The sequence below is a fragment of the Palaemon carinicauda genome, chromosome 19, assembly GCF_036898095.1.
Source record: "Palaemon carinicauda isolate YSFRI2023 chromosome 19, ASM3689809v2, whole genome shotgun sequence".
NCBI lineage: Eukaryota > Metazoa > Arthropoda > Malacostraca > Decapoda > Palaemonidae > Palaemon > Palaemon carinicauda.
The window spans coordinates 29,290,002-29,313,721 of record NC_090743.1 but is presented as its reverse complement, the minus strand read 5'-3'; the positions used below and the strand labels follow the sequence as shown (position 1 = coordinate 29,313,721).

At 38.3% G+C, this 23,720-nt stretch overlaps 1 protein-coding gene across 7 annotated transcripts in view; it reads right to left on the bottom strand.

Annotated features, from left to right (window-relative positions):
• Nucleotides 1–23,720, bottom strand: part of poe (E3 ubiquitin-protein ligase-like protein poe) — an 87,266-nt gene that overhangs the window by 54,823 nt on the left and 8,723 nt on the right. For 4 of the 7 annotated variants that reach the window (XM_068393390.1, XM_068393395.1, XM_068393392.1 and 1 more), the window contains exons 2-11: nt 23,012–23,109; nt 22,827–22,841; nt 15,332–15,638; nt 13,455–13,642; nt 4,858–5,063; nt 4,145–4,326; nt 3,716–3,905; nt 3,454–3,576; nt 2,059–2,225; nt 1,720–1,951 (exon numbers count right to left, since the gene is read on the bottom strand). In XM_068393390.1, coding sequence (XP_068249491.1) covers nt 1,720–1,951; nt 2,059–2,225; nt 3,454–3,576; nt 3,716–3,905; nt 4,145–4,326; nt 4,858–5,063; nt 13,455–13,642; nt 15,332–15,638; nt 22,827–22,841; nt 23,012–23,109 — 1,708 coding nt within the window. The remainder of the gene's footprint in view (nt 1–1,719; nt 1,952–2,058; nt 2,226–3,453; nt 3,577–3,715; nt 3,906–4,144; nt 4,327–4,857; nt 5,064–13,454; nt 13,643–15,331; nt 15,639–22,826; nt 22,842–23,011; nt 23,110–23,720) is intronic. The other 3 variants (XM_068393391.1, XM_068393396.1, XM_068393393.1) reach the window with 2 other exon arrangements.

Below are 23,720 nucleotides of genomic sequence, written 5' to 3'. Positions count from 1 at the left end.
CTTACCCGTGCTAGCTGGATGACTCTTACGGCCAGGGCGTTCGCTTGAAGGGCCGTGGGCCAGGACAAGGCTGCCAGTCCGAAGGGGCGACTCTCTCCGCTGTGCGGATGAAGTTGGAACCTTCGCGGGCTTATGCATGTCAACCGAGACCTGATGCGAGGACTTCCGCCGATGTTCGGGCCTGCTGGAGGGCCGTACCTCGAGGATGGAGAAAGAGCTCTCGGGAGCCAGCCAGAGGTACTCGGGGCTGCTGAAGCTCCTAGGAGGTGAATGCATGGGATGGTGACACGCACCCATTCTTCTTTTGACGAGAGGCTCCTCCTGTGTTTCCTCCTTGGGGATCTGGAACGCCTCCTGGCGTGGCGAGATCGGGAACGGGACCTCCTCCTGCGGGATCTGTCTCGTCTCCTCTTCGAGTCCCTCGGACCTTCATCTTCCGAGGAGAAAGAGTACGACCCAAAAGAGGAGACCGAAGACTGGTACGACCGTGCTGATCAGTCAGAGTCGTCCCATGTTGCTGGTGGTTCTTCATGCCGGTCCGCTGATGAAGAAGGCTGGAGAAAGCCGGGCGGGAGCGTTGCTGAGGGTGCCGGGGGAGAGCGAGGCACTTTCTTACGGGTAAACCAGGTGTCGAACTCCTCCTCCAGTCTCATGGGCGACCTGAAGGGTGTCCTCGGCGGTACCCACGCAAGGGGGTCCGAACTCCGTGAATCCTCCATCTCGGCATCTCCCCCGGCCGCTGACGTACCTGAAACGCAGATCCAAGAAGCAGAGGAAGTGGTTGTGGCTGCCTTCCCCCACATAGGATCGTCGGTAGAGACGGGACCTGCTGGCACCAGGCCCTCGTCTCCTGAACACACTCCCGTCCCTCCCTCAGGCACCCCACTTGCCTGAACCGACATAACATCCCCACCAACAGACATCACGGACTCCTGGGGAAGAGCAATGGGCCGCTTCCCCGCAACAGACTTACCTCATCCCCTACTCTGGGTAGGGGAAGGCGGCAGAGCAGCTCTCTCCGAAGAGGCATCGGGCGAAGCAAGAGGCGAAGCAATGTTTGACTTCTTTGGCAACCTCTTGGTAGCCTTCTTCTTTTTGGTGCCGTAGCGCACCCACTGACTTCATTCCAGGATTCACACTCCTGACATGTGGCCGCAGGGGAAAACACACTGCCCCTACACGACGAACACAGAACACACACTGCCCCTACACGACGAACACAGAACACACACTGCCCCTACACGACGAACACAAGGAGTGGGGGTCGACTTACGGCTTGGACAGAAAGGCCCCACAAGATTTACCGGCCATAGGGCTGGGGCAACGACGGGGACGCTCCATAACGAACCAGTAAAGCAACACAAGACACAGGAACACAGAGGGAAAGGGTAGGATAAGGTAAGGTATGAACACAAGATGACCACGTGGGGACCGTGTGGGACACAAAGGGTCGCACTGGGTAAGGAGAGCGCGGCGAGATGTATCACGACGCGACAAGAAAACTTATTGTAGGTCGAGACCTGAGCGAGCACGCTCTCTGCCCCGGGGTCGCCTCATGGCGCGTATCACTCCGCCAGAGGTTCCCCCGCATAGAAAACGGATGTAGGGTAAACTACACATAATTCTGGTCGGTTGGGAGGAGATCCCAGATACTCCTAAGAAAGTAGTTTGAGGTAAGTACTCCGTGTTGGAACAAATACACAATTACAAAATCCTTACCTTCTTGTATGATATAGTTGCAAGATAGAATAACAACTGATTGAGAGGCACAGCAGAAAACAACCGTGCCAAACGTTCAGTAGCAGTATAAGTTTCTAAAGGATCTAGGCGAGCAGGTTCTGGTGGGCGTGGAGGTGTCCAGCCTTCAACTTTCACATCCTCAAGAAGTCCTGTCATTAGGGTTACTCCTTGCGATGCCAGAGCTACACATACTACACCAAAACCCTGTTGACTAGATAAAAAAAACATAAGTTTTAATATCAACTTTTGGAGAAAAAAAAAAAAAAAAAAAAAAAACAGATGAACAATTATAATGACTAAACAAGCAATAACACTTACACTTTAGTCAAGTTGATCCTTGCTGAAGCAGAGTCTTTCTTACTTGGGCTTCTTCCCTTGTCATCTTTCTTGTCTTGAGTTGCTACAGTGGATGAAACTATAAGCATGAGCTGGTGAAGCCCTGTCATTATTAGCCAGGAACCCATCAATTGAAGATTTTGAACATGCTGCAAGAAGACATAACACAAATTAGAATATCTCTGCAAACACTACAACAAACTAAACCATAAGCAACTTCTAAAACTGCACCCAAGTATACATCAAATAAGATACTTTATTACCAAGCTTAATCAGTAATCTCTCTTCCATGCTATCTTGTTTAGTAAAAAATTCTCTATTTTGACAACACAAATTTCTTCCAAAGCAGAGGCCATATAAACCAGTTTTCAAGAAATTACAAATTAAGTATCTGGATAGACAGTGAAAGGGGCTCTTTCTTGAAAATTTCAAAATGCTTCACCAAATCACTAAATAATTTCTTTGATAAACACATACCCTACACTAAAACTTCCCTGATAAAGTATTCTGAACACTTGAGCAATCTTTAGTGGAAATAAGTACAATCTCAGGTATACGTACACAAGTTTTGAAGGAATACTGCAGTAGGTTTTAAAAATTATACACTGCTACAATATTGTTGTGCTTTTAACCTTATTATATAGTCCGCAAGAGGGGGTTTAAGGGTATGATATTGAAGACAAGTAGTAGGGACTCTATAAACAATTACCTATCTATGAAAATAATTGGAGGATTTTCTTTTCAAATTCAGTGTTGCCATCTCCATACAAGCATGATTGAAAAAATCTGACAAAACATTGAAGACACAGATGCAGAGCAAAACTGCTTATGTTTTTAGTGAGACAGATGAAGGCTTTTTGTGTGGATTTTATTAACTGCAATGGTTTGAAAGGGGCTAAAGGGAAATTGTATGCCTACATCAAGTAATAAGAAATATGCTAATTCTAATTTTATATTTTTCTGGTACTTATTCTTCTCTTGCTTTAGGGTACACTCGGGCACACTATTCTATCTTGTTTCTCTTCCTCTTGTTTTGTCTAAGTTTTTATAGCCTATGTAGGAAGTATTTATTTTAATGTTGCTACTGTCCTTAAAATATTTAATTTTTCTGTGTTTCCTTTCCTCACTGGGCTATTTTCCCTGTTGGAGCCCCTGGGTTTGTAGCATCCTGCTTTTCCAACTAGGGTTGTAGCTTAGCAAGTAATAATAATAATAACATTAATAATAAAATAATAAACAATATATACGGACAGCAAAACAACCAAGGACATACAGGGCATTTGCCTAAAACTCTAATATAATTCTACTCTAAAAAATAGTAGATTTTCAGAGATAAATATTGAATTTGTACAAATGAAAGAATAAGATACTACTTACATGGCCACCTGCTCTTGTTGAGGAACGAACTGCATTTAGGATAACATTGAACAAATCCAATGCTTTTTCAGCAATAGCAGGAGCAGCTGTGTCTAAGTCATCTTCACGAGGTGGAGGCGGTGTCTGAAAAAGTAGAGGAAAGTTTTGAGGCTGAGGAAGAAATCGGAAAACCATGAAAAACAATGCTTGTATGATCCAAAATCATAATTTACATATACAAACCCACTTGATATAAAAAAGTGAGAGAGAGAGAGCGCCCAACCTTTGATGATGATGAGGTTTGTGAAGCAACTGCAATAATAGCAGTTGCAACAGCAACTGTTAAGGATGCTAGTAAAGCTGCCATTGCAATCGTTGACAGCTTTTGGAGACGTGTACTATTAAGAGGTTCCAGTAGAGGTAGTGACATGATACGCCACACTGTGCTCAATTCCATGACAACAGTTGTTAACCTGGTAATAAAAACAGCAGTGAAAATATAATTCTTACAAGTACTTTTGAAAAGCATAGAGAAGCTCTAAGAACAATTTATACTGTATCAGAGGAAATAATGGAAATTCAAAACTATCACTTAAAATTATTGAAACTAATTATAGAGAGAATTCACATAATACCAGTTATATAGAGTTACGAGCAAATTGTTCTCTCGTTACTCAACATCCATTATAGGCAAAACTCTCAAAGTACTTACCCAGCTTTGACAACAAGTGCTTCTGAAACATTGGTTGGGAATCCATGGCCTTTACCTTCCAACAATTCTTTGTATCTCTGAGTATATTTGACTATGGTAGGGAGCTTTAAACACACATCAATGAGTTGTTCTCCTCCTCCAAGGCTTTGTAAGGCAGATACACAACGGCTTGCAAAAAGATTCTGAGGGGGGAAAATCAAAACATGAGTGATTAGTGAATTATTGTTGGTCATGAAACAAAAATCTCATTATATAAAATTTTCAATGAAGAGTAAATAAAGATAATTTCAATAGCCTCTTATGAAAAAGAATTTTCAGCAACAAATTGCCTTTTTCAATAACAGTTGGACATTACAAGAATAATACTTTCAAGTCAAGGGTATAGGGTATACTACTTCAACAGATCAATACTAGTGTGTGAACATTTACCTTATTAGTCAACAACTTTTAATCTTTACATATAATTGGAAAAATATTAAAAGGTAAAAAAAAAAAAAAAATATGCTCTCTATCAAAAACCAACTCTGCACTAAACCAGAAAGCAGCTCTTGAGGTGTATTCCTTGCATGTTCTAATTAAAGCAATTCAGAATAAAAACTACTATTAATGTATTTCTTATTAATTTCACTATATAAATGGACCATTCATCAAGGATTCAAAAGATAGTACTGTATAGTAGTTTTCTTTAAATTTCCCAAAACAAACCAACTCACTCTCATATCTAGGCCAGAATCAGACACTCCAGTGAGGGGTCCATCGTTGTCTTTATCAGCATGAGCAGGTGGTGTGGGAGCATGAGGTGGCCTTGACCTCGATCCACCAATATCATGCAACGGAGAGACTAGTTGTTCTAAAATAATGGCACTTGGATCGCTTCGCCCTCGCCTCATTTCTTTGGATATGGGAGATTCCTTTTCCCCTGGAAAAATATGGCAAAATTATCATATCTATGCTAGATTATGGTATATTCTACCAAATAAAATGTTTCATGTATAGCATAGTTAATTTTGCAAAATGTTTTAATAAAATGACAAATACCAAAGGATTGCTTTTAGTAATAACATAGGTTAATGAATATTCTATATTAATTACAGTATATTAAACAATAGGTGATAATGTGTGATGCTACTTTTTCCCCATACCCACCCCATAGGTAGGTACAGTACGGTCCCGAATTATGCGCGTTCGAATTATACGATTCCCCTTTTCTGCAATCGCTATTTTTAAAAAATAAATTTTCTTTATCTGCGAAGCTGTTCAAAGTCTGCGAGTCAAGCACTACAAAATGTATCAAATCTATTGTCTTTCTAAAAATATTGGTAGCCCTAAATACGGTGATTTATAATAAAAGTTACAAAACAATATTAACATTACATTTTAACAATTTCCTAATGAATAGCCTATTTAAGGATAAAATTCCACATCAACAATGAAATCAACTGTTAACTGTGCGAGTCCAGCTGACAAAATGTAAACAGAATTGTGGTTACGTTCTCGGCAATCTTTATCTTTCTCCAACCTTACGATAATTGTAATAATAGTGTTAATGATGGTATATTAAAGCATTATTTTTGTTAATACAGCATACATAAAAGCCTAATTTTTCCCTTCGGGCGTTCAAGGTTTTCACTAGTAGACTGGGTTCGTTTATCGGCAGTGAATAGCCTAAACTTCGGTAACGAGTCAGCAATATTCTGTCATATTTTAAACAGTATACATTTGATTTGCAAAGATTGGTTTTGTAGAGTACACGGTATAATAAAAATCTCTCTCTCTCTCTCTCTCTCTCATACAATTACTGACAAATAGATGAAGAAACCAAAATAGATTTTCTTAAAGTGTCAATTAAATACGAAACGAAAAAATTATACCGTGTATACATCCATTTCAATCCTAGCTTAAAATACGTTATCCGATTTCGTCAGCGAACCACAGTTTTTTAGGAAACTTCGTTTTATTCTAGAAAATTGTTACTCTTAACATGTGCATTTGTTTTTAAATTTTGGGTGTTTTAAAAATCGAGGATTGCTGACTTCTTTGTTTAACTTTTGGCTGTGATCAGATCAGCTGATGTCTAGCTGCTGCTCTCAATAATATGCACGTACGAATACAGTAACAAAGTATTGTTTATACCATTTCTTAACTTATTCAAATCATCTATACAGTCTCTCTCTCTCTCTCTCACAAATGAAATCTTTGTGGCTTCACAAAGTATTAATTATATAAAAAATCAATCATGATTCAATTCTCCTTACTTTCTCCAAACTCGCACCATCTCTGTCACGTCGAGCGTTATAGCGGTAACTTAATTACTCGATGACTTTAAAACTAGCCTAGTACTTTCTTCTTCTTTTACTTTTTTTCTGACGGTTCCATAATTGAGGTGGGTACAAGTTGACATATAACTGAAGTTAGGAAAAGTATTTTGGATACGAAATGGACAATTAATTTTCGTAACAGTTTAGAATTATTGTAAATTATCATTCTGTCATTGGCACCAGTTTGTTATTGTTGATTAAACGCGAAAAAAAAAAAAAAAAGTCCTACTTTGGTACGTAGGTAGGAATTTATATGGATACGGTAAGTAAAATATTTTTAATAACATGATATTTACTAAAAGCTTTTAATATCATTAGTTATCAATTTGTTTAGCGTGTTTAATGCATTCGTTTGTTTATTATGATCGAAGTTGGAACGTAAAGTAAACAATTGGAAGGTTTCCGTTTCAGGCGGCGTCTTTAAGAAAAACATTATATAAATGGCATTAATTTCATTTATTTATAAGTTCTAAGAAAAATTAGGTAGAACAACATTGGTAATAACAAAATAACAGCAATGGTTTTGCTATTCACCAATTGTTTTATACAATGGACATGACAAACTATCAAAATTTGTCTGTATTTTAGGTCATGCTATAACGGGAAATATACTGTATTTACAACCATCCTGGTTGTAATTTTAACCCTTTTCAAGTTATTAGAACTTTCAAGTATATTGAATGTTTGATTTATTTACAGGAACAATTTAATATCATAAAAATATACAATAGAGTGAATAGAAAGTATAAAAATATACAATAGAGTGAATAGAAAGTATTGGAAATGGGTAGTAAACACGTTTGAAAAGGCAAGTTGCTGGTTGCCATGGCCCTAATGGAATTATTTCTGTTAGTTGTGTGTTTCGAAATATGCGAATTTCCATTTATGCGGTGTCATTGGTCGACCAAATTCTCGCATAATTCGGGACCCTCCTGTAGGTAGGTTGGCCAGGGCACCAGCCACCCTTTGATACCACCACTACAGTTATTGGGTCCTATGACTGGCCAGACAGTACTACATTGGATCCCTCTCTCTCGTAACTATTAATTTTCTTTACCTGCACATACACCAAATAGCCTGGCCTATTCTTTCCACATTATCCTGTCCTCATACACCTGACAACACTTGAGGTTACCAAACACAAGGCATATACAGTATATGTAAGGTCTGGTCAAGCACCGACCCGTGGTCAAGAGTTGACATCATCTGGAGGCATCTTGGGTACGTGTCGCCATTAACCTATATGGAAATGAAATACCTCGACTCTCTATTTTCCTCTCCTACGTATTTAAATGAAATTATTTCATACAGATTTGGTTTTTTGGCTTTTGTAGATGATGTTCCTTTAACCTGATCTAGTAAAAACTCATTAGCATGTCTCTGAAAGACCAAAAGGTAATCGGAGGATCCTACGAAATTCTAAGTTCCATACGCAGCCCGTCTTTCCAATCCTCTATGGGAAATCCTTTTTTCATCCGTATCGGCATTTAATGCCTTCACAAGTAGGAGTGAAGGAATAAAAGTTCTTCAAAACACACACACACACAGAGAGAGAGAGAGAGAGAGAGAGAGAGAGAGAGAGAGAGAGAGAGAGAGAGAGAGAGAGAGAAATTTCTTTATTCATTGTTTTTTAGAATGATGGCTTAGAACTGTGTGTTTCTAGTTCAATTAAAAGTAAAGAAATGTCCGACTAAAAATTTAGTCAAAATTGCTGACAATAATTAATCATCAATAGTTAAACATTACAGCTTGTGAATTAATAAGACCAGATATTCATTTAAAAGTAAATTAAAAAATTATATTCAAAACTTTGAATATAAGGTATTTATGTGATAATAGATATCCAATATAAGGACACTGACATCTAATAATACAAAGTTCACTTATATCTTATTCACATTACCTTAAAACCTTTGATATCTTTAACCATTCTGTTTAGAAGCTGTTCTAAAAAATCAGTCCTCAGCAGACATAATAACCTTTTACCTCATCTGGTAAATCAACATATCTTTTAAAATCCTTCGACAATTTCTTAATGGCTCCATTACTAGTCTTTAATACCAACTCTCCATGGTGGCACTCAAATAACCTCTCCATCTTTTCTAATTGTTTATTAAGGTATTCATAACTAGGATAAACAAAGGCTTCTTGGGATTTAGAAATCTCTTCTATTTAAGCTCTTTCATCTGAATCAAGTACTGTTTTTAACAACTGTTACTGAAGGATATTTTTTACAACATAACCTATTTTTCCATAGCCTCCTGAGAGGGCATGTCTTCAGAATGCTTTTCTTGGATATCATCGAATGCTGCAAGTGTCATCGCTGAAAGGCAGAGTTCCCTTTCTAGTGTTATGTAACATACCCTGGTTTCAGAGGGTTTTTCATGTTCTTTGTTGTGCAATGAACCCTGTGAAAAAAGTTCTCTCATTGCTCACTTCATCTGAATCATGTTGATTTTCAGGTAAAGAAACATCCCTCTGTAAAAGGTAAGTTCTAATTCACTGTGACAGAGGTGTACCCATTTCTTTTAAAGTTTTTCATCTTTTGAGAAGTGATAGAAAGATATTTCCCTCTACTAGAACAACCAAAAACCGCACATACGTCAGGCATTTTAAAATATTTTTTTCTTTCGGTGAGATAAGACATGAAATTTAATGATCCAAACGATTATCAGATATGGACTGACTCCGCTTCACCTAGGTGAATGGTGAACTAAGCCACCAGCATACGTCCCCACGCAAGCTCTAGCGGCTTAATCCCCGTCCGTGACCAGACCTAACATATATAGACCTTGACCAAACAATTCTTCTCAGCACAAGGGGTTAACTACTGCACTGTAATTAAGAAATTACTTTTCTATCAGTAGGGATAGAAGACACTCTTTAGCTATGGTAAGCAGCTCTTCTACGAGGACACTCAAAATCAAACAATTGTTCTCTAGTCTTGGGTAATGCCATATCCTCTGTACCATGACCTTCCACTGTCCTGGATTAGTGTGTTCTTGTTTAAGGGTACACTCGGGCACACTATCTAATTTCTCTTCCTCTTGTTTTTTGAAGTTTTTATAGTTTATACAGTACATTGAAAATCACAAATTTTTAGTAATTTGTATTTTTCCTAACATACTTACCGAGAACTACTTTCTTAGGAGGTACCTGGAATCTCCTCTCAACCGACCAGAGTTTTGTGTAGTTTACCCTACTTCCATTTTCTGTGAGGACTATCCCAGGCGGTAGGATACGTGCCGAGGCTAGTTCCGAGCCAGGTCGCGTGTTAGCTTGGGTCTCGACCCTCAGTAAGTTCTTGGATGTTAAAAATTAACTAAGGGTCAGAAAGGCACTCGGGGAAGGAAGGGAGGGCCATTACCCGAAAGTAGTTCTCGCTAAGTATGTTAGGAAAAATACAAATTACTAAAAATTTGTGATTTGTTCCAACACAGAGACTTACCTAGAACTACTTTCTAAGGAGACTTACACTTTAGGAGGTGGGAGTGTCTACCTGACCTAGACCCAACTAAGCAGAACGGCTGTGAACCTAGATAGGAGACTAGGTTCCAGAGGTTGACGGAAAACGAACCGTAGGAAAACTACACAAAGAGCTCACACTAGTGTCTAAGTACTCACCCTTAAAAAAATTTCTGAACCTTGAGATTCTATAGGCTAAAGAAAGACTTTGGTTGAACACAGAGTTTAAATCCATGCCTAGATACCCGACAGACTGCTGGGGGACTAGACTGGACTTCTGCAGTTTCAGTTGGATCCCTAACTCCTTGCACAGATCCAGAAGTAGGTTTCCGTGTTTCAGTAGGAGAGCTTGGAATTCTGATAAGAAAAGCTAGTCATCCAAGTATCTTAGGAGCCTGATGGCATGGGCCCAGACTGAGTCAAGGACAAAGAGCTTGGTGAAGACTTTAGGGCTGTTGATAGGCTGAAGCACAGCATCCTGAACTGGAAAATTTTGCCTCAAAAGGCAAACTTTAGATACTTCCTTGAGGCAGGATGGATGGGGACCTGAAAAGAGGCATCTTTCAGGTCTATGGTCAGAAGGTAGTCGTTCTTCCTGATGGCCTGCAGAATCGAGAACAGGTCTCCAACCTCCAGTCAGCTTCTCTACTAGGAGCAGATTGCTGAGGAAGCCTGGAGAGAAATCTTGAGACTTCCTCCACTGCTGCTTTAGTCAGCAATTTGGAGACTTCCTCTAACAAGAGTAGGTCTTTTACTGATCCTTTCAAATAGTACTGTTAGATGGTCAGAGGGGATGGACAGTCTATATTGGGAATCCGATACCCTGAACGGAGGACTTCTACCAGGTAGTCCATGGGTCGGGCCCTAAGTCCTGCTACCTTTGCCAAGAGCTTTGTGGGCATCCCCCACTGGTGGTAGACTGTGTGGGACATGCCCTCCCTAGTGTAAACTTCTACAACCTCATCCTTTTCGATTTGAGGAATGTACTCTCCAATGAAAGGTTGGTCGAGGGGTCTACCTCCCGGGTGGTTGTGCATCCGTTGGAGGGAAAAGTCATCTGTTGGGGAACTGGCTTAAAAGGCAAGTTCCTGGGTTGTTTCTGTGGAGTGGGCAACCTTGGTGATACTGCTTTACTCAACGTAGGGCTTTGTCCTAACCGCTCTACCTTTTCAATCACCTTCACAATATCCGAGGATAGGAAAAGGGAGGGGGAGAAGAGTAGATTCAAATTCCTTAGGGGTAATGCGTCTCTAGGGGACAGCCGCTAGAGCATCTGGCTAAGACAGTGGTGCACTTCTTGAGAACGCAATTACCAAAATGGAAAAGGTTCTGATATACAAGGAACTCTAGGGCTTTACCACCAGATCTAGATAGTGCCTTGAACAAGTTCATTTTTCAGGTTCTGTGACATCGCAAAGTGTGTGCGTGCTTTGGATCAGTGGTCTATCCATGAGCAGGTTTGGATAGCAGACATAGCTGCAATAAGAACTGGTTCGAGCTCATACTGAACACTATTAACATGGTGAAAAAATTTTAACAAAACTACGGCGGCGGTCATCCATGACTGAAGCCTCAGAGGGCTCCTGACACAAAGGACCTGGAAGGGAGATAGCATTCGCTGCAGAACAGATCTTACGCTTCTTGTCATTTCTGAACATTTTCTCATATTGTTTCTTGAAGCGAGAATGATCTCTCTTCCACTCCCTACAGTAATCACATGGTGATTCCACAGAGCAGCATTTACTCCTACATGAAGGACAAACCAAGTGTGGGTCCACTTCTATATGGCTCATAAAGGCACCATGAAAAAGTTAAAAATGTATGTATATAAATGTCATTTTAAAAATTTTACCCTAAATTACATTTCTCTACTAAAGACTTTTAAAAAGGGTACTGCTTAATGAGCTATTTATAATAATCTGCAAATTTTACTAAATATTTTTTGTATCCTTCTTTTTGCTACCAGACTAACTACCTTCAGCTTTTTTTTATTTCCAAAAAAAATATCTCCAAACAATTTCCTAAAAATTTTTTCAAATTTTACTGAAGAAAAAATATGAGCATCCATTGTGCAAATCTATGAATGTGACTCGGTAGTTCCAAACTATTAATGATCTCAAGTATAACAAGACATATACTTGAGGAACATGAAACTTTGAATTCAACATAATGCTGATATCACAACCGTATCCACTATGTCCCCCAATAGTAAAATTGACTTTATTTGAGAGAGTTTTGTTTTTCCCAACACCCGGATGTATAAAGTACTTCAAAAACAGACACAACTCATTTAAACTATAAATCTCTCCACCCATATACTCTTTGGACTAACTGGGAACTTTTTTTTTTTTTTTTTAAACTACATGCACATGCAAGAATATTTATTCTTACCAATTTTTTTTGTAATATTCTGATTAAAAAAGTCGTATGGAAAGTTGTGGGACATCCTTTGTCAATTCCATTCACAGTCTGCATATCAAATATTCGTGAAATGGAGAATGAGTATGGGATACGTCACCACAGGTGTGGTATCACCTCACGTAAAATCATGCAAATCAAGATCAAGGTCAACAGTCTTTCATTAGAAAACATTCCAGTGTAAATGTGAATAATTATTTTACAAAAGGCATGCAAGTACTGTACTGTACATTCCTAGAATAATATTTTCCCCAAATCTGTTAATAGAATCTCCAGATCAACAGCAGTTCCCCTAGATGAAGCAGCATGAATGCAAACTATTTTTTTCTAATCCAATGATCTTTCCCTTCAACGAGCAATAGTTAACTAAACATTAAATTGAACACCAGTACAATCGTCAAAACAATTCTGAAAATTCATCATTGTTTAGCAAAATGAGTATATCCTATATATAGTAAAAATAAATTTCCGAACATTAAGCATGCAACTGAACCTTTTTGAAATTCATAAAATCAAATTTAATTACTGTACATCAATGTTCATACTGTACTAAATATTTGATACTGGAAGATAATTCTTACTCAGTGGCAACGCCAACTACTCAACCAGTTTGGGACAACATAATACTTTTACTAAAACCTAGCATATTACAATAATTTTACAAAATTGAACTTGAAATAAAGCTTCTTTCTATATTCGCAGAGCATAATTACCTAAATGTCAATCCAATAACTAACAATAAATAGTTTACAATGCCCAGACCACATGTGCATTTTATTTCTATCATTTCAATAATTCATCCAAGTATGAGTTTAAAAAAAAAAACCTAATCTAGGTTAAAAAAAAAAAAAAAAAAAAAAAAAAAAAAGACGTGACAATCTAAAAAGCAACCTTTGGTGTTATATTCTCATGGAAAAAGGTAACAAAAAAGGTACCAGAGCTACAGTTAGAAATCATTATTTAGGCAGTTAAAACATATTTTGCAAAATCACATGAGCATAAATGCAATAAAATTACATGAGCAACGTGAAAAAGAAAACCATACATACACAATGCAGAGTTGAAGGAAACTACAGACTCCACTTCCTTATTGCAAAATAATAACAAACCTTGGGGGGGAGGAGTACCTGGAGTCACTGTCTTGATATGAGGAGGTAGCTTTGCCGCTTTCATCGCTGCTGTTAAGGAGGCTTGGTCGGCCCGGTGAAGAGCTCCAGAACCACGACACAAAGCTTTGATGCCCGCTAAGAGGTGTTTATCATGGACACATATCATTTTCTCCTTTTCATTGCCAGCCCTAAATTGACAAACAGAATCACATTAAGATTCCATAGTCAGAACACTACAGTACAAGTGTACACTCCCTTTGTCCCCTCCTGAACGTAACTTGAATCAATAATGTTCTTAGGAACTTTTACCTCTTCAATTTAAAAAATCTAAAGCTTGCTTTTTTGTTTAAGCCATTTCAATGCTGGTCACATGTCGCATTTAGTCTTCATGATCCTCCTACTCAGCTACTCTCCAATCAACTAACAACAGTACCGGTAAATCATTTAAGCAGCAGGAAGGACCACCTTAATAACTTTCATTTTCAACCCTTTCTTTCAATCTTTTCCCCCTCGACAGTCCACCCATATGCTTTAATACGACTTGAATCTCTTCCGTCATTTATAAATTTTTTCCTTCTAACGTTTAGCCTCCTATAATTCTATAAAATGCCTTTCAATCATTACATTATTATTCAAAACCGAACTCCAACGTACCATTTCTTTTAGATCACCAGAATGACTTGTTAAAAGAAAAAAAAAAATCCATCTTACTGTCAATTTAGTCAGACTCGAGAAAAATATAGAATTTTCAAATCAGTAAGAAAAAAGGCCTTCTTGCCTAATTTTAATTCCTAACTTTGTAAATGAATTGTTAACTGCCGGTAATTAACAGTATGTGTCCAAGTACCCAATTACCTATTTATAGCAGTGTTTAACTGATTTCTAATATTTATACTAGAATTTCCCTCTACTTCTAATGCTTTACTTGCTAACTCTTTAAATATCTTTCTTCCAACTTAATTCTAGTTTTCTATCTTCACCTAAAAGATTGATATTGAGAGAAAATCTCTCTCTTCTTTCTCACTGTTATCCTTACATTAAGTTGCTGCATCAGGAATGAGTTATACTTTGGCAATGTTTTCTCTATTGCGTACCCTTTCACCACATTTAGTGGTGAGCCTAGCCTTTTGCTAAAAAGCAAGCCTGCAAGGCAGCAGCTGTTATTTTAGTAGCTTTTTACAACACGTAGGGAGTAAGGTGGTGGTAGTTTTACATCTCTACCACAGGGCAATCAAGAGATCTACACAGGTACGTAACGCTACAATGACCATTTATACCCGACATTTTTCTAAAAATTATGGCCTAAAAGAATTGCAATATGTATGATGATGAAAAATTCAACTACTATACACATTGATAGTAAGAAAAAAAAAAAAAAGCGAATTTATCTTTAGATAAAATATCTTTATACAGTAATGTATTTGTTTTATTACTATTGAAGAAAGTCTTCAAGGTACACCCTAATCATCAACAATTTTCAGCAATACTGTACTACACATTGAGCCAAATACTTTAAGTGCGTAGGGGGTACTAAAATGAGTCTTCTAACATTAAGCACAATTTGCAGTTTTCCACAACCCCTTTGGACCTATCAGTGTTAAATTAACTATTATTGTACTGTACATCTCAAATGAATTTTTCTTTACCCTATTGACTGTCATTTTTATCAGGATTTAAGTTATTCACAAATATGTGAAGTACAATATGATGAACCACTAATCCTAGGGGCAAACAACCCTCACCTCACAGGGACCTAAAATCCTGACAGAGTATTGTGCTGCACTGAAAATATCAGAAAGAATCAATGCAACACTGATGCCATGAAAAATTCAAAACAAACCCCATAGAAATTTAATACTATAATGAACCGAACTTACTCTGTTGATGACACTGCAGTGCTGGTGGTCGTAGTTGGTGTGGATGTGGTGGTAGATTGTGTGACGCCATTGGTAGCGGTCGATGTGCTTGTACTTGTTGGAGCAGTAACAGTGCTTGTAGTGATTGTGGGAGCAGTTGTTGGTGTTGTTGAAGTAGGTGTAGTACTTGTGGTGACTGAAGGAGATGATGACGTGGATGATGGTACAGGTGTTGTTACGGCAGTGGGTGGTGTGCCAACACGACCAGACAAAAACTGGAGCAAAACTCTTGCTGCACTCACTGCTTGGCTCACTCCTCCAACACTCACTGTCAGGTAGGGAAAGATTTGGTTTCATTAATGATCCCTCGTTAAAAGAGGTAACATCAAACAATATGGATGACTCGATAGATATAATTGCGGTCAAAGTACACAGCAAAATGACAGTCTACATGACTTATTTGACAACAAAGATAATTTTCTTTGTTACAACTGTACATTAAATAGTTGTATGCATATGAGAAACTAAAATCTACATAAGGTATAAGATAAAATTATAGGAAAATATACTTTGCTTCGAGCAGAAAAGCATGACCTTGTATGGCCAAAAAAAATTTGATTTTAAAAGCAGTTTCTCAAAAGCTCATTTCCACTTTTATAACCGATCACCTTTTAAGGTACAGTACTTAATGAAAAAAAAGTCTAAGCTAAGATTAGATAAAAAATAAAAGACCTATAAATTAACAAAATAAAATATACCATTCTGAAAACAACCACAAACGGTGCTCAGAGAAAATGTCAGACCATTAGACTGCATGAAAAAAATGATTCAAGAAAACACAAGGGATAAGTTAGATATTTCAACACAACAAAACGCTAACATTAAGGGTTCTATGGAAGGGGATAGAGCTCAACTGATGTTGCACCCTACCAACAATAAAAAGGTCCTTTGAATGACAACATATTATTAAATGCAAACAAATCTTTGCATTAAGTAATTTCATATAGCAACCTGAATTAAATAGAAGAACAGTAATAACCGGGGAAGATATATGCTTTTATTTTCCATAATTTCTGTAGCATGCAATACTTGTTAAAACTGCCATCACAATTTTGGTATGTGCACCTCACATACCAAACATCCTGAGTCATGAGAGCACAGTTTTTTGGTAACACTGGTAAATATTATATTCCCCTACAGACTTACTTTGGTATTGTTACTAAACTACACATTTAATACAATTTGTATTTTTTCTAGCTATACAAACCTGAGTCATTTATATGGATTACTCCTAGTCTTGTTTTCTATATGACCAAACTAAATAAAATTGGTCTGCTTGCATCAAGCTTCATTTGCTAGGCAACTGCTGTGCCTGACGCATAACCCTTTTTCAAAGCGCTTACTCAACACTCACCAGGTCAATGATTTGTTGGGAAGTTGAGGCAGGACCTTTGATAAATGACTCAGTTTTGTATAGTTGGGCAAAATACATATGGTATTAAATTTTTAGTCTGATCCTGCGCGGATATAAACTGCCAAGTCATTTAAATGGGAGTCTTCCTTAGGCGGGAGAAGTCTTGGTGAAGTTAAGAGGTATCCCCTTCGTCTATCATAGATACAATTACTATTATTATTACTTGCTAAGCTACAACCCTAGTTGGAAAAACAGGATGCTATAAGCCCAGGAACCCCACCAGAGAAAATAGCCCAGTGAGGAAAGGAAACAAGGAAAAATAAAGTATTTTAAGAACATTAACAACATTAAAATAAATATTTCCTATATCAACTATAAAAAATTAACAAAACAAGAAGAGAATTTAGAAAAAATAGTGCCCAAGTGTACCTTCAAGCAAGAAAACTCTAACCCAAGACAGTGGAAGACTATGGTAAAGAGGCTATGGCACTACCCTTCACCAGAGAACAATGGTTTGATTTTGGAGTGCCCTTCTAGATGAGCTGCTTATCATAGCTAAAGTCTCTTCTACCCTTACCAACGGGAAAGTAGCCACTGAATAATTACAGTGTAGTAGTTAACCTCTTGTATGAAGAATTGTTTGGTAATCTCAGTTTTGCCGTGGGGGCATAAAAACAATTAGAATAGCGCCAACGTATCCCTGTGTGTCGTAAGAGGTGACTAAAAGGGACGGGATGGGGGGCTGGAAACCCCCTCTCCTGTATTATAATCCTACGAGACATCAAAGAGGTGGAGCTGGGGGGAGAGTGACTGCTCCCCGCACTCTAGTTTTGGGGTGTTTGAATGTGAGTGGATGTAGTACGATAGAGTAAAAGATGTAAGATTGGAAGTATGTTTAGGAATAGAAGGATGGATATATTGGCTTCGTGTGAGAAAGATGAAAGGGAGAGGTGAAGTGATGTTTGGTGAAATGCCTGGTAGCGTGTCTGGGATTGAAAGGGGAAGAGCAAGAGAAGGTGTGGCTTTACTGCTGAGTGAATGGATGACAGGTAAAGTAGTGGAATGGAAGGAGATATCTAGGTTAACGTGGGTAAGGGTTAGGTTGGATAGGGAATGTTGGGCTTTTGTCAGTGCGTATGGGCCAGGTTGTGAGAAAAGTGAAGAAGAGTGGAATGAGTTCTGGAATGGATTAACTAAGTGTGTAGAAGGACTGGGTAGAAGGAATTATGTAGTCATGGGTGACTTAAATGCTAGAGTGGGCGCTAGAGAGGTAGAAGGTGTCATTGGGAAGTATGGCATACCAGGTGAAAATGAGTGGTGAGAGACTGGTAGATGTGTGTGTTGAGCAAGAGATGGTGATAAGTTCTAGCTTTTCCAAAAAGAAAGATAAAAACAAGTATACATGGGTACGAGTGGCAAATTGAAGTGTGGTAGAAAGGGCTTTAATGGATTACGTGTTGATAACTGAAAGAATGTTTGGAAGATTGAAAGACGTGCACATGTTTAGGGGTTTGGCTAATGGTATGTCTGATCATTTTTTTGTGGAAGGAAAATTAGAGGTAGCAAAAGAGTGGGGGGAATAGGGTAGGTGGATGTAAAAGGGAGCTAGTGAGGGTTGAAGAGCTAATAAAACCAGGAGTAAAAAAGTAAATATCAAGAAAGGTTGAAAATGGCATACGACGAAGTGAAAGTAAGAGAAACTGGTAATTTAGAGGAGTGGAAGTTAGTAAAAGAAAATTTTGTTGGGATTGCAAGTGATGTGTGTGGCAAGAAGTTTGTTGGAGGCAGCATGGGGAAGGGCAGTAAATGGTGGAATAAAGGAGTGAAGGTAAAAGTGGAAGAGAAAAAGAGGGTTTTTGAAGAATGGCTGCCGAGTAATAGTGTAGAGAAGTATGATAGATATGGAGAGAAAAATGCGGAAGTAAAGAGCCAGGTAAGTGAGGCAAAGAGGGCAGCTGACCTGAGGTGGGGTCAGGTATTGGGTCATTCATATGAAGAGAATAAGAAGTTTTGGAAAGAAAAGAACAGAGTAAGGAAGGCTGGTTCAAGAATTGAAGAGAGAGTGAAAGATGGAAACGGAAGGTTGTTAAAAGGAGTAGGCAAGGAAAAGGTGGGTGGAGTATTTTAAAAGTTTACTGAATGTTGAGGATAATAGGGAGGCAGATATAATTGCTGTTGCAGGTGTTGAGGTGCCGGTGATGGGAGATGAGAATGAGAGAGAGATTACAAGAGAGGAAGTGAGGAGAGCACTAGATGAAACAAGAGTAGGAAAAGCATCTAGTATGGATGGTGTGAGAGCTGAGATGTTGAAGGAAGGGGGTGTGACTGTACTTGAATGGTTGGTAAGATTGTTTAATGTGTTTTGTGTTGTCAACGGTACCAGTAGATTGGGTTTGAGCGTGTATTGTACCACTATATAAGGGTAAGGGAGATGTGCATGAGTGTTGTCATTCAAGGGGTATTAGTTTGTTAAGTGTAGTTGGAAAAGTGTATGGTAGAGTACTGATTAATAGGATTAAGGATAAAACAGAGAATGCAATCTTGGAAGTACAGGGAGGTTTTAGAAGAGGTAGGGCTTGTAGGAATCATATTTTTACAGTTAGGCAGATATGCGAGAAATATTTAGCAAAAGGTAAGGAGGTGTATATTGCGTTTATGGATTTGGAGAAAGCGTATGATAGAGTTGATAGGGAAGCAATGTGGAATGTGATGAGGTTATATGAAGTTGCTGGAAGGTTGTTGCAAGCAGTGAAAAGTTTCTACTAAGGTAGTAAAGCATGTGTTAGGATAGGAAATGAAGTGAGCGATTGGTTTCGGGTGCTATTGGGGCTGAGACAGGGATTTGTGTTGTCGCTGTGGTTGTTTGGGATTTGTGATGTCGCTGTGGTTGTTTAACTTGTATGTTGATGGAGTGGTGAGAGAGGTGAATGCTCGAGTGCTTGGACGAGGATTGAAACTGGTAGGCGAGAATGACCATGAATGGGAGGTAAATCAGTTGTTGTTTGCAGATGATACTGTACTGGTTACAGACACAGAAGAGAAGCTTGGCCAATTAGTGGCAAAATTTGGAAGGGTGTGAGCGAGAAGGAAGTTGAGAGTTAATGAGGGTAAAAGTAAGGTTACGAGATGTACAGGAAGGGAAGGTGGTGTGAGGTTGAATGTCATGTTGAATGGAGAGTTACTTGAGGAGGTGGATCAGTTTAAGTACTTGGGGTCTGTTGTTGCAGCAAATGGTGAAGTGGAAGCAGATGTACGTCAGAGAGTGAATGAAGGATGCAGTGTTGGGGGCAGTTAAGGGAGTAGTAAAAAATGGAGGGTTGGGCATGAATGTAAAGAGTTCTGTATGAGAAAGAGATTGTACCAACTGTGATGTATGGATCAGAGTTGTGGGGAATGAAAGTGACGGAGAGACAGAAATTGAATGTGTTTGAGATGAAGTGTCTAAGGAGTATGGCTGGTGTATCTCGAGTAGATAGGGTTAGGAACGAAGTAGTGAGGGTGAGAACGGGTGTAAGAAATGAGTTAGCAGCTAGAGTGGATATGAATGTGTTGAGGTGGTTTGGCCATGTTGAGAGAATGGAAAATGGCTGTCTGCTAAAGAAGGTGATGAATGCAAGAGTTGACGGGAGAAGTACAAGAAGGCGGCCAAGGTTTGGGTGGATGGATGTAGTGAAGGAAGCTCTGGGTGATGGGAGGATAGATGTGAGAGAGGCAAGAGAGCGTGCTAGAAATAGAAATGAATGGCGAGCGATTGTGACAGTTCCGATAGGCCCTGCTGCTTCCTCTGGTGCCTTGGATGACTGCGGAGGTAGCAGCAGTAGGGGATTCAGCGTTATGAAGCTTCATCTGTGGTGGATAACAGGGGAGGGTGGGCTGTGGCACCCTAGCAGTACCAGCCGAACTCGGTTGAGTCCCTTGTCAGGCTGGGAGGAACGTAGAGAGGAGAGATCCCCTTTTTTGTTGCATTTGTTTGATGTCAGCTACCCCACAAAATTGGGTGAAGTGCCTTGGTATATGTATGTATGTATAAGGACAGAGGAGAATCTGTAAAGAATAGGCCAGACTATTCAGTGTATGTCTAGGCAAAGGGAAAGTGAACCGTAACCAGAGAGGAGGATCCAATGATGGCTGTTGTCATCCAACCCTCAGAGGGCTCCTGACAAGAAGGACCTGGATGGGGGATAAAGTTCTCCAAAGAATAGCTCTTACGTTTCTTGGCATTGCTGGCAGAAGATGAAGAAGGGGAATAACCTCTCTTAGATAATTTCTTGCGACGTGAACGATATCTCTCCCACTCCCTAAAGTACTTGCATGGTGATTCCACAGAACAACGTTTGCCTCAACAAGGACAAACTAGGTGTGGATCTACTTCTACCCGGCTCATAAATGTACCACAGGGGCATCGATCACGGCCAGGGCAGAAACCAACCATATAAGACATAATACAGTATCTGTAAGGCACACACTCGTAATCTCACAAAATAATGAAAGAACACAGAGTGAGAGTGAATATCATAGAGACAAGATATACAAGCAGTAAGTACTATAAGGGTACAGTGAGGGCGATGCGGATGTCTAATCGTAGAGCGGAAGTGGGCACGTCTTACCCGCTTCATGACCAGGAGTGTTATGAGGGGCTGTGAACAAGGGTTATGCGTCAGGCACAGCAGTTGTAAGGCAATGAAGCATGATGCAATCAAACCAATTTTCTTTTAATTGTTTGGTCGTAGAAAAAACGAGACTTGGAGTAACCCATATAAATGACTCAGAAGCTTGTACCAGCATAGGAATAAATACCAATAAAATAAAATTAACAGAAAGCGTACGAATAAATATCAATGAAATAAAACTAACAGAAAAAGAGTTAAGATAAACCGATCACAAGTCAAACTAAATACTGTACCTGTAAAGTAAAATTTCCCTTATATTATGTTAGGAGAAAGGATGTATCAAATAAAAACTAAATACTATGTCAAAAAGGAATTGCAGCCCACAAGTGATGGACAGGGGATAAAGTTAACATATAGCTTAGTATGGACCTTGGATTAGAACCTAACCACTGAGACAAGATCAATAAAAACAAAGCAATAATTTTTCTAAATTATAGACAAAAAAGGTTCAAAATGTAGACAATTACATTATATACTGTACAGTATATAAACTAAAAAATAAAATCTAAATCAATTCATTTCAACCAAAGAAGGAAAAAGTGAGCAAAATCATGTCAATAACTTTCTAATGATATTCTAAATATAAAAAGCACAAGATATTTCTAGGGCATCTATGTATACAAATAAATCCAAAATAAACTTGCGATTGCAAATAAAAATTCAAATGAATTTGTGAAGCCATGATGTGCAGCCCAGCATACCAACATGAGTAATGAAAACCCACTCAGAAACAAATTCGAAATTGGAATGTGGAAATTTAATGCAAATAAACAAGGAGTCAAACAAAGCAGTGAAACATAGAGATGCTCGGAGAGATATAAGAAATAGTGCAAAATTCAAAAAATATAATATAAAGTAGTGAAGCAGTACCTAAAGCCTCCAATTAACTTCAATTTTTATTTGTAGCTTTAAAAGATGAGTAGGAAACTTTAGCATAAAAAGAAGAGTAATGACAACCAACTAACGCCTTCACTAAGGCTATTTATTAAAATCCTGACCCAATACAAAGCAAGTTATGTACAGTACTGTATAGAGAATTTCTGACCACCAGGCAAGAATACAGTGCACTGATATTACTAAGCCCCTAACCCTGTAATAGACCCAACTAACAATGTAAACTCAACAGTACTGGAGTGTACTTTGTATGAAGAAAAAAGAAATATAGGTTTCATTTTCCTGGAGCTTACTTCAACAAAGTTAGTGTTGGTGTGATACACATAACTATACTATTTTCATAACCTTACTTGAAAATAATGGTAAACTATCAAGTATTACAAATTTAATACCAAATATAGTAGTCGCTGCCTGTCCAACGTAGAGGGTCATATTAATCTGGGATAGGAATTTCTTAAACTAAGTATCATGAAATATGGCTCACTCCCCAATATGCAAGCAGGATGTAAAGATAGTAAAAGGCAAAATGAAAACTTACTACGACTTCCCTCTTCTGAAACAGAAATACAAAATACTATTTAAGACAAGAGACGGATTTCAAATATTGAGAAAAAAAGCTGCAGGAAAAAACTAGCAACATACTATATGAATGTAATCAATTCTACAACAAAATACAAATAGATTTCACATTTCTGTGCTAAACCTTCTAGAGGATAAACTTACCCTGGTGGGCATTACTGGCCAAGTAATCTGCTGCGAGAACACAAAAGGCAGCATAAAAGGGTTCGTATTGGTCTTCATGGTGAAGAATTTCTTCTTTGCTGTAAAAAGCAGGAAAAGATTAATAACATGATTCGAACAAGATCAAAACCTATGTAGTGCAAAAGAAAATAAAAATGAATATGGAAACCACAAAAAATTTCTAATATACCACATTTATTCTGGTGACAAACAAGACATCAACAGCAGATACACATGTAATATGCTCTTCCGGTTACAATCCAAATTGCTATATTATAATTACTGTACTGTAATTTTACATAGCACCCTTCCAGTTTGAGGCCAAGTGATGCCTTTTGGAAAATTAGCCTTCTGACATCAAAATCAAATGCAACAAATGACATTTTTCAATCTTATCCTAACTATTATTAAAGTTTTAAAGGAAAATTCTCAATCACAAAAAACAGACTAAGAAGATTACACAATAAAAAATCTAGCAACATAGAGATGGCTTTACAATAGAGTCCATATACAAATCAACTAGGTCTCTGCAAATAGTATTTTGGGCATGAGTGGAAAACTACATTTAACTATGGTCTTTTCCCACTTTATCAAATGTTGTATATATAAAGCTAATACAATTATTTTATAAATACAGTACTGTAGAGTAATTCTTTTAACTGCAATTTATTAGTAAAAGCATTTTTCCTCT